Source organism: Echeneis naucrates, chromosome 20 (assembly GCF_900963305.1).
Source record: "Echeneis naucrates chromosome 20, fEcheNa1.1, whole genome shotgun sequence".
Classification (NCBI taxonomy): domain Eukaryota; kingdom Metazoa; phylum Chordata; class Actinopteri; order Carangiformes; family Echeneidae; genus Echeneis; species Echeneis naucrates.
The window spans coordinates 17,225,251-17,237,368 of NC_042530.1; the positions used below are offsets into that span (position 1 = coordinate 17,225,251).

The window sequence follows — 12,118 nt, forward strand, 5'->3', positions numbered from 1 at the left end:
TTCCTATCTCCACTTCTTTCTCTTTTTGTCCAGTGCCTCTGTTCTTGACACCAGCATTTTCCAACAGTGGTGAGAGAGGAGTCTTGGGTCTCTCAGATCGTGTGAAGCAGCTGTCATACCAACTGTACAGCACATTAATCATACAAGCGATGTGGCTACAGATACTGTATCCTGTTCTACTGAGTATTAATTATTAATAAAGACACAAATCTGAAAGATGAGACTACATTCGCTGTATGTGAAAAATTCAAAAGCTACTAAAGAGACAGGGACATGAGCTGAACAATAAAAATTTTGGTCATTTTTCATTGTTTTTGTGAAAGCAGGAAACCATTTGGTTGCTTGAATGAGTATGAGTGAATATACTAATAAATATAATATATATATACCTAATATATATCTGACATCTGACATGGTTTGATTTGAGCTCTATGATATTTATTTGCCATTGTGACTGGCATGTTTTTATACCCTCAGAAATAATAAGCACTGAGACAATAACACAATATCAGTTTTATCACAATGCCAAACATCACATGTTCTGAGGCATTTCAATAAGGAGAAACTAATAAAAGGAACAAAAGTGTGTACGGAGTTTAAATTAATTGAAACCTATTGCCAACATAAATAACATACTTTGGAGTTTTGACTCTGGCAGAAAGACGGTGGATCCTTGTGTAATAGAGCTTAGACAGTCATGATAATGCTGGGGATGGTTTGACTGGCGATGTTAGTGAATAAGTAGCTGAAGGTCACAAAATTGTCAATGACAGAAGAAAGAGGGAGCACATTCAATTTTGGCAGCTTACAAACGATTCACTAAAGGCAATCATGTTAGGGTTAATAGGGTGAAGATAAAAATATGCCGCTGGAACTTGGAAATAGTGTGAAATTGTGGTTGTCACTTCCTTGCTGCACTTTCACTTAGCTTCATTTAAGTGATTCATTGAGATATGTTACATTTACACCTGTATAATGTTCATTTGTCATCGGTAATCTGATTGCTGTGAATGTTTTCGGGAGTTTTGCCAAATGGTGCCTTGTTTCTAAATAAGAAGACTTCGCCAAGATTTTGCATATGAAGAAAGGTCTTTTAATAGATAAGTCCCATTTGCAAAAACATGTAGAAACACTGGAAGACACTGCATATGTACACTGTGTTTGCTACCTTGCAGCTACCTCCTCCATGAGACAGGTATGATAGTCTTTTTAACAATTATCAAAAAGAGAAAAGCCACATTTATTTACCTTAGTGAAACATAAAAGCCTTCAAAACTGTAATTTTTAAATTATATACATTTGCCTCTTACAATAAATATGACTCATCAAACATTTATTGAAATGAACACGGACAAAGAGAAAAAGACAAATGCAAAACAGTGACACCAAGTACAGTTGTGCATGTCAACTCAAAAACCTGTCTGGGTAGAGTGAACTTTGACTGAACTACTCCCAGTAGTGCAATTTAGAAACTACTCCAGTAGCATCATAGAGCTGAGACTCTGACATTGAATCAATTTGGTGATTTTTAGTTCATTTGTGCAAAAACACTGTGAAGACAAACTGTTGTTTTTTTTGTTTTTTTTTTTTGAAAAGACATGAAAATAAAAAAGTGAATATTCATCTTGAAGGATCTGTATCACATCTGCAGTAATGCAGGATGTAATGGGTTAAAAAGTCTGATCCTATCTGTACAAAATCAGCTCTGGCATACAATGATATAAATTATATTATTTGCACATTCAACACGATGTACATGATGATGATGTGTGCATTGTGCGCATTGAAAGAAGAATCAAAATCGAACCTTTAAACATTGGACTCTTTTCCTTCAATTCAGTCTAACACTTGTCCTTACAAACCTTCAGCTGATAATTATTATGCCCATATACCCAGAGTTAAAAACAAATCTATTCAAATTGAGTCATTATTGATTTTCAAATCAGTTTGCAATCATCATCACCCTCAGACTTTTTTGTGTGCTTTGAATTTCACTTTTCTTTCCACTCTTTGTACATGGAGGTTGGAACCAAAGAGCAAACACAGAGTGGTAGCTAAACATGTCGGACTTGTTCATTGTTCATCTTACCCCTCTTCTGCCCTTATGTGTGTATTCAGACACTGTTTCTGTTTGAGTGTAGTGAATATAGTTAAAGCTTTGACCGTATCAATAGTTCAACACATTTTCGTCCATTAACTACAAATTGCATATACTTTGCATAACATGTCAAGTTTTGTAAAGGATTCTGCAGCAATTTTCAATACTATTCTCAATGGTACACACAGGCATGATCGGGGAAAATTCAGATCACAAACATAAAGTGAATTTGGCTATGTCATGCAATAAAAACTGACTGAGTTTCAAGTAATATAAAAAGAAATGCATTTTGTCTTAATAATGAAGATCACCATAACTATAACAGAAATAGATTGTCTCCATTCAAACATCACTTGAGGCGGTCATGGATAAAGTAGGTTATTTGTAGTTAAAGCACTAAAATATGCAAACCACCAATAAGCTCTCTTCAAGGCAGTTTACGCTGTTGCTGAAGTTGTCACCGCTGACTTTTAAGTTTGTTTTAATGATCAACCTCCCTTGAACAAGCCAAGTTATATCAGATGTTACGCTCCTGTGAATACGTAAAAAAAAGTATCTTTTTACAGAAAAGCCTTTGTTCCACCCGCAAAGCCAGGTATGCACAACACAAAGAACAAAATGAAACGGTGTTTCTAGACATAACTGGTCTCATTGTCACTAAAATCCCAAAGTGCTTGGAACAAACTACAAAATGTATTTTTTAAAAACAAAATCATATTCAAATTGGATTAAAAATTGTTTTTCTGATTGTCACAACACTAACACTAGAACCTGAGCCTTTTTGTGACCTCTCCTTCATTCTAGATGAGGTACTTGACATCCTGGGAATCCTCAATATTAAAATGTCCTTTTGTTATGCTGGTGCACGTGTGTGAAAACAATAATAACACAAAGCACTGTAATGCACACTGATTGATTGTTTGTATGTATGAGTGTGTTTGTGTAACACTGCAAAAACTCTTACTGCATATAAATGTATGGACTGGACTTGTGGTGCCCTGTACTCATCACACAGGGCATGACGCTCCTCGGACCAGCCATCATGGACTGGTTGATCTCATGAGTGCTCTCAGACCACGGTGGGGAGTCCATGGGCTCCCGCTTGATGGAATGAATCAGGCCATGACCTTTGAACTCGTAAGTGCCTTGCTTGCTGTAATCCGGGTGCATGTAGGCTTTGTGAGGATCTTGTGGATAGATGTGTGAGTCCATGAGGTTGACAGATTGGTTGCTGCTTACAGAGTCTGTATGAGAGAGTCTTTGAGGACTGAACTGATTGTTGTCATTGTTATTTCCCAAGTCTTTGTCGCACTTTAACAGACGTGTGGTGTTCCCGCTGTTGTTGACTGCATAGTTGTGATAGTTGCCGTTATTGTATGGTGGGCTGATGCCAGCTTTTCCTCGCTGGCAGGGAGAATACTGTGGGTCATAATAATCTGCCTCTGATTTGAGTTGCAGGCTAGCAGTCTGGTCATATATTCCATTAGCATAGCGGCGGTCAACCACCTCAACCCAAGGTCGCCCGTAGGCATCACAGCCATTTTCAGAGTCTGAGTCGTGCTCTACCTTGATGGGAGGCATCTCAGGCATCAGGTGGCCATCGTAGCATTCTCCGTACCCATTCTCACTCTTCACCAGGTCGACGCAGTACGCATCTGGGTCTGTGGGTATCTGGATGTTCCCATAGAGCTTCGACACAAACACTTCACTGCCTCTGCTGCTGTGGCAGTTTGGGGAAGGACGGTATGGCTTCCCATACTGTCCAGTCTTGTTTAAGCGGTTAGAGGGAATATAGCCAATACCCTGGCCCGCTCTGAGGGGACCTGAGTTTGGCCGGAGGGGCCAGCTGCCACCCAGGCCTGGACTGAGGCCTTTATGGGAAGCCATGGTGGACTTACAGTAGTTTAAGGGCTCCTCTTGGTTGAAGTAACCATCAGGATGGTACTTGTGATCTTTGGAGAGAGGGGTCCAGGGAGTGTGGTGACCTCGCTGTGTGCTACCAGGAGCGGGACATGGAAGGAGGAGAGGGTCTGCAATGTCCCCCATTCCTCCACTGAAGGAGTGCCGTCGGAGGTGTTCACCTCGCTCACTGTGAGAGGGAGGGAGGGGTGGGGAGGAGAAGGGATCAGAGAAAAGTAAGTAGAAAAGAAAAGTAGACAAATGAGTCTGTGGGTAATAGTTTTTGTGTTCTCTGATGGCATTCAAGAGGAGGTGGTCTCTGATCATATCATTGATCCACCCACATATCCATACAGGAATGCATTAATTTCAAATGTGTCTTTACTTCTTTTTTCCAATTGATGAATGACTCAAAGCACAAATATCTAGGTTTGGTTCATTTTAGGTCGCAAGAGAGTCTTTCCAAAAGTGACTCATCTTTTCCAGGATTTGTCTGTTCTGTAAATTGAGACAAGAGCTCACATTCAAAACCAAAAGATCAGATTTGACCAGAGATCCATATTTACAGGCAGAGCAATACACTGTGTTCATTTCTTCTTTCGGCTACCTCCCCCCCACCCCTCGACCAGGACAGGGGATGGTAGCCCTCTGTTCATCACCAGCAATGAATAAATAACACATAGGGACTGGTGCACATATATTTTTTGGCAATATCACACTGTTTTGAGTGTTTCCTTTGCTCTTGTCTCATGGAACCTTGTCTTACTACATCAGCAGTGCACATCATTCTTTATTAATTAATTTATTAATGAGAGAATCTCTGGATGATTGGCAAAAATCTGCATTATAACTCTCTGCTTCAGCAGAACTTAACCAATGATGTTGTGGCTGTGGCCTTTCAACATTTAAGATTTGACCTTTACTTTTTAGGTTCCTCATCAGGCCAATCAATTCACTTTCCTCGAGGCCATTACAAGGTGCCAAGCATCAAACCTCTGTTTTGGGACATCAAATTTGTGTAAAAAGCTTGACCTTTAATTACAGTATAGCACCCCCATTGAAGCAATCAGCAACTTTAGACAAGGGCACAGTGTGGGAATACATTGGCACTCCACTTTTAGCTACAGTTGGAAGGATATGTTCATTACGAGGCCCCTTACACATGCTCCAGTGAAGAGATAATCCCTCCTCCTCCTCCCTTGTTCTTTCCCCTCATTAACATGTTCTTCATTTTCATCTCAGTGATGGATGGCAGTAGGAGGGGTACCGCTATGCAGAACAGAGCCAGTTGGGGAGGCAGCAGAGTCCCAGAGGCTGATTTCTTCTTCTGTCCATGAAGAAACTTAAGACGACCCTGAAACTGCATGGTCTGGGAGAGGAAAGCAGAATTTACTGATCTGAACCCCTCCAGTTGGCAACACTTAAAAAAACATCTACACACATTTTCTTTCTTTTTTTTTTATGTAATTGGTTTTCAATTTGGCTCCAGGAAACAGAAGTAAGTGTTAAAGTAGATCATACTGTCAATCTTTAGTCCTTATAGAAATAAACAACCATACAACAGCTGGTGAGCATAGTGGTGTTTTATGCTAACATCCTTACAGACATAACGCTAATATCCTGATTATCTGCAGGTGGGTAACACAGCTAATTAGCTCTACAGACCAAACCAACCAGATATTCCAGTCTGCACTGAAGTATATTTTATCCTTTGTAGGGGAATGCAGGTCCTTGGGCCATTTTACTTGCAGAATTGTCCCTTTACATCATAGGCCCAATAGTGTGTCTTTGTTGTAGTTGTGCTTACTGGTGACAAAAGTATCTCACCGGTGTTTTCTCATTACTTGTCTTTCAGTTTATGTCAGAAAATTGCCATCTGGAATTTCTGTTGCGCGGCCAGCATCAGTACAACGAGAGCACTCCAGTGACCCTGATGAAATGGTCCAAACCCATATTCTTGTTGCTCTGTCATCAAGCTGTTTAACTTTTCCACTGTTGGTCTCCAAACCACTCCAGTCACAGGCATATGGGATGGACCGGGCCTTTATTCTGCTGCTATGTCCAATCACTCGTCATTCTCTTATAATGTCCTAAAATACAACTAAACATAACTGCATACTATAATTAAAAATGTAGTTTTGCTGCACCAAAGGGGTCATAATACTTTTTATAGGCCTGGGTCTACTCCCAGAAAGTGGATAGCTTTGTCTCAATGCACAGATTTTATGTTTTTGAAGAAACTTTAATTCTTTGAAAACTGACATTACTTTTCATGATAGCTGGCAGTTCTGTTTTGACCACTTACCAAGAATCCAGAGGTGCTGTCCAAGAGGCATCGGACTCTGGCTATGAAACATCTGTTGAGAAAGCAGGTGAGCTCGGGAGGAATCCCTCCAGCCTCCACAGAGTGAAACTGGCTGCTGACTACAAATTCTTCACCTTGAGAAAGATGGAGAGCATCATCTAATTTCTTGAGCATTTTATGAAAGGGGTCAACAAAGCAAGACAACACTGACAATAATAATCTGCTATCAGTCCTCTACAGCAAAATTGAAAGCAGGTGGACCATGAGTTTTTATGGGATACTATAGGTAAAGTCAGGATATTGGTTAGTACACTATGATGATGACAGAATCTGTCTTTGTATTTTATAGACCAATATGAAACACTACATATTGGTTTAATTATATCTCAGTTAAAGTAATCTTCCAGCATATTCAGATTTTGCCCATTTGATTTTTTTTTATAAAGGCATAGCCTTCAATTATCACAGTAGCATTTGTTTCAGGATTTCTGAGAGTCAGACAATTATATTAAGTACATACTGTAGGCCTGGATCAGCTATAACCAGCAGAGCCTCCAACACAGAAACTCAAGATGTCTAAAACATTTGACAAAGAAGTTATCACCAGACTTCAACTCACCAGTTCCTGTAGCTAGCTGGCTATCCTGGTGTGCTGACGTTCCTTGATGGTGTGGCGGACACATGGCCCAGTGGAGCTGGCGTCTGAACTCCTGACGGTCATCTATGTGGATATAGTCAAACACATTCTGGTGCATGACGTCAGTCTAGGGGGGAAAAAACAGAGATTTGTTTGTCAGGTATATCATCAAAGCATTTCTTCATTTAGATGCAGTCATGCCATGTTCATTTATGCAAGATTGCATGCTCACAGCAACATCCACAGAGTGTGCCCTGCTGCTCAGGGTCATCAGGGCCACTGGTAGCTGTTGTTTGAATTCCTGTCAGTGTGAGAACTACACTGGACACACTCACACCAACAAATGCACACTCACTGTACATGCTTCTTTGCCTACACATACACAGAGGCTGCAGCATTTACTCAGCAAAGTACGGATCTAAGGCCAGCTGCAGGGCCACTGAGGGCAGCTGTGTTTGTCAAACATCGCGTGACTCCAGCTCCTGAACAGCAGTCCAGCCCAACTAACTCTCCCCATCCACACATACAGAGTCTGGTTGCAGCCCTCTCTCGTCATGCCTCTCTCTTTTTTTTCCAGCAATAGCTGTGCTCTCTGTCATTCCATGACAGATTCCTCACTAAAATGTTTAACCTTCCCCTCTTCCCTCTCTCCCTCCTCCCTGCACTCTCTCCATAATTTCCACACTGGTGGCACGCAAGGGTTTTTGATCCTCTGCCTCTGAAAACACAATCTGTTCCCACCGTCTTCAGCAAGCGCTTCATCCTGTGGTTTGGTTCCCTACCGGCAGCCAGGCAGACTGGTCCAGAGACTATTGTTTATGTTTCTTGTAAAAAACACAAAGAGGAAAAAATGGAGAATAAGTGATATTTTTGCTGACCTTCAAAGCCTAACTGCACCAGTAACAAATGGGATCAAAGGCTAGCAGAGGTTTTCTGCGCTTCTCCAGAGCTTTCTTGTGGTGATTCTTAGTGGAGTGTTCTCTTTACTTATTTTCCTGTGGGACATTAGGGATAAGTGTCCTTCTGACTACAATTGCGGGCTGAAAATTACGTTATATGCTGTCAAAGTCTTGGTGACAAAGTATGTGACTTAAAAACAACCAATAGCTCCTTTGCAGGAACTGAACATTTGGGAAACTTTTTTGATGAGTTTCTGAAATATTGCGTGATGACCTGTTATTATGGAAAGAAAGATTTACATTCTCTTCATCAACTGTCAGAACAGAGATTTCACTGATTTCACTGATGACACTTTCTGCCTCTGGTGGTCCTGATCGCTCCAAAAGACCTATGATGATAAAGAGTTTGGTCTAGAGCTGCTCTAATTATAAAGTGCCTTGATGTGACTTTGTTGTGATTTGGGGCTACAGTACAGGCCAAAGGTTTGGGCACACTTTCCTATCCATTTGAATGAGAAGGTGTGTCCAAACTTTTGGCCTGTACTGTACTAAATTTCATTTGATTTGCTTTGATTTAAAGCATTTAAAACTGATTTCAAGCTTTTTGCTTGCCAGTAAAATCGTCCTCTGATTTTGTCTTGGATGCCACCAGCAGTGTGACATTTCCATCCATCCATAATCTGGATGGAGGGACGCAGGTTCATAGGGTTTGGGTGAGGTACAGCACAGGTTTTCTAGTCTATCACAAACCTGATGTTAAGAGACATACAGAAATAAATGGCCACCCATGCCTACAGAAAATATAGTCACCACTTTCATTTGGGTTGTGGGAGCAAACTGGTAGACCTGGAGGGAGCTGATCTTGGCACAGGGAGAAAATGCAAACTTCACACAGAAATGCCCAGGTCCTGGGTTTAAGCCCTCAAACGTCTTGCTGTGAGATGACAGAGCTAACCACTGTACCCTAGTGCTTCCCTAGGAGACTTTTTTGCTTGTTTTCAACAGTGTCTTGTTAACAAGTTTAAAATTGTAAAATTTTAAAAGGAAAATGTGAGCCTGGTAACATTATACATGTTCATTTGTTAGCATTCTCAGTTTGAGCATGTGTTTTTGCCTGGGTAAAACCTTTGAAAAGAACCTCACAGAGTTGTGAGTGTAGTCAGCCTCTTTCAAACATTAACTGCCACAGGCTTTTCTAATTTATTTCATGCTCAAAATATACAATATTTTGAAATTTTATTTGCCACTCATATGAAGACAACTATATGGAAATATGAGACATGAGACACACCTCCTCATCTCCTTCAGTATACGCTTAATTTCCTCTGTCTGTGTTTACTGGCTCCCATGCCACCTTGCACACACACACACACACACACACACACACACACTTTGGCTGGATTTTTACAGGCTCTGGTTTTCATGTCAATTTCATGATGCTATGCTATTGCCCCCTTCTGCTTGTATGCCAAGTGTGAGCACTGTAGCAGAAGAATTTCTACCTCCTTTCTACCTCAAAGGGTCAGCCTGCTGTGTGTGTGTCTGTGAGAGAGAGAGAGAGCGAGCGAGAGACAGAGAGAGCAAACATGAGGGCAGCGGAGGGATTTTAACAGTGAAAAGCACTTTATCCATGGGTTTGGGGTAGAGGGAGGATTTCATCAGGATAGGCACTCTGTGTTGATGCCATCCATAATTAATGACTGGCTGGTTCTCGCTGCCAGAGAGGAAGGAAGCTAAACCGTTGATGACTTATCAGTAGCCACACACAGACATCTACAGAGTGCAGCACAGGGTGAATTGGAGGGCTTCACCTTTCTGTGGCCTCTTTAGTTCATTCTGCCCTTACACAGATGTATCAAACTGCAGGGAGGCCGACTGAAAGAGAGACTTCTAATCAGGCTCATTAGCTGAGAGATGAAGAGGAAATGAAATGAAAAAGGAATGGATCAAGAACACACTCCTGCAGGGTAAATGAGGATAATGAGGAACATGCTGAATCATGGCAGAGCTCAGATGAGTCAAAGCCATTACAAATGCTGCGTTTCATTTTCTTACTGGTAAAAATGGACGTCAATGAGTGTATTTTATTTTTGATTTGGATTGATTGTATTGTAATATTAAAGGTTAGGGATGCACCGATACCACTGTGTATAGTGGACAAGTACTCACCGGTACCAGTAATGGGTACTTAGGCCATTGCATATAAAGTTAACTTAGATTTTTTTTTCCATAGATATCTTCTGTTGAAAACATCAAACAACATTCCTCAGTATGATTTTCTTGTACATGGGTTACTGTACTGTACAATTTAACAAAATTGTCATATGCTGACATTCATCGTTAGTGCTTTTATAAACATGGCACTGCCACACATACTGCAAGATTTCAGTTACATTTACATTTACATTTAACATAAGTGCTTTAAACATGATTTTGTCCCTCCTCTCGAGAGTTTTACTGGACATACAGTCCTGAGCCTGATTTTTTCCCAGGGGAATAACCAAAAGGCTTGTCGTCTCTCTTTTATCCACAGTCAGCGTCACTTATTTTAAGTCCTTTGTCTTCCCCTGGCTTCATAAACTAACTCTCCATCATCTCCAACACTGACTTCTATGAAACAAACAGCGACTTGGATGCTGCGTTCACTAAAACTCGGAACCGAGAATCCTATATTCCAAACTCGGAAATTTCCGACTTCTGATATCATAGCGTACACGCAACAGGTTAACTCAGAGGAGAGAAAACACAAGTTTTTTTTTTTAAATTGACTTTTTTTTACGCTTAGTACAGAGACAGAAACAAACAACACACCCCACCCATTTTTTTGTAAGAAAAGCGTTGCATTGTGCGAAAGATTAATCGAAAGATGAGAAAAGTTCATAGAGTTTGTTACATCGAACATACAGTATTTGGGCCCAACTTACCTGATGAAATCCCAGATAGTCCACAATGGTAGAGGAGGCATAAAAGACCATCCCATCGCTGCTTACCACCAAGGCAAAGCCTGTCAGAGACTACACACACACAGAAAAACAGAAATAAGTTGTGACTCAGAGCAGATCATGCAGAAAATAAACTGACAGACACAAACAAGTGAAGTCTGTGTCATCTTTGCACAGCCAACTTCAGGTGGCATCACTTGCATGTAGCTTGAACATCACAGTTACCCACTACGCAATAGTCAGATGGTTTTATTTGTGAGCCAACCGTCACTACAGTACTGTACAATTAAGTTTATGCGCCAGACACAAAATGCAGTCAGAGGTTGACTCGAGTCTTTTTATTGTACCATGTTCAATTTATGTCTTTCTTTCCATAACTCTGAGACAAGTAAATAATAGTGAAAATGGAGCAGAAGAGGGAACCAAAGACAGTTGGTCATTGAACTGAGGGGGCCAAATAAGGCTTTCTGATGTATTCTAAAGTATATGCATTTCATAGACTTATAATATTTTGGGGAGAAATTTATAGTCAGGGTTTTTTCTAAGCAGTTAACTTTAAGATGGCATACACACAAATTTCCTTCAAACTGTGATGTATTTCATAAGTTACAAACATTGATAATTAAATCTGTTTGACCGCTAAAATACTTTGATTTTGATATTAAACGAGCTGATCAAAAGCAGAGAAACTGAAACTGAGAAACACAAACAGCCTCATTCTGGTGCACACAAGGGGAATAATCTGTTTGGCCAGCACTGTTTACAGAGACAAGTGTTGATTAAAACGCAAATTTGAAATAAATACTTAATTGGCTTCAGTCAAAAGAAGAGAGATGGATGGATGAAGAGAAAAGCAAGAGGGTGTGTGAATAAAGACAGGAAGAAATGAGAGGGTGTGGTTTTTCATGTGTGTGCTTGTGCACGCAGCTGCAATAGCTACTTGACTTGCGTGACTATAGCCGCCAGAATGTGTCACCTCTATTTTACTGCGAGACTATGCAGGTCTTCCCTGGTAAGTGTGTGTTTCATGTGGTATATTTCCCTGTGGCCTCTGAATTCACACTCATACTCAGTTTTCTTCTATGTCTCTCTTTCAGTATCCTCCACTACTAATCCAGTAATACTACAATGCTCTTCTCACTAACCACAAAGCGTAATCAGATATCTCTCTGTGTCCTAAAACCTAAAGGTGTTTAAGAAACAGCGACATGAAAGAAAAATGTCTGGACTAAAATATAATATATGAAAAAAACAGAGTGGGGGAGAAGCAACGCAAGCTAAAACTGGCATGCAAGCAGATGCTGTAAAACAGGACACACTTATTAGGTTGGTCATTCT

The 12,118-nt window shown here is 40.6% G+C and overlaps 1 protein-coding gene across 1 annotated transcript in view; it reads right to left on the reverse strand.

Moving 5' to 3' along the window:
* Positions 1–1,536: 1,536 nt before the first annotated feature.
* The window catches only part of ahrra (aryl-hydrocarbon receptor repressor a), a 53,840-nt gene continuing 43,258 nt past the window's right edge, over positions 1,537–12,118 (reverse strand). Inside the window, exons 5-9 of the mRNA XM_029529187.1 lie at positions 10,763–10,852; positions 6,922–7,066; positions 6,303–6,436; positions 5,158–5,366; positions 1,537–4,187 (exon numbers count right to left, since the gene is read on the reverse strand). Coding sequence (XP_029385047.1) covers positions 3,059–4,187; positions 5,158–5,366; positions 6,303–6,436; positions 6,922–7,066; positions 10,763–10,852 — 1,707 coding nt within the window. The 3' untranslated portion in view covers positions 1,537–3,058. The remainder of the gene's footprint in view (positions 4,188–5,157; positions 5,367–6,302; positions 6,437–6,921; positions 7,067–10,762; positions 10,853–12,118) is intronic.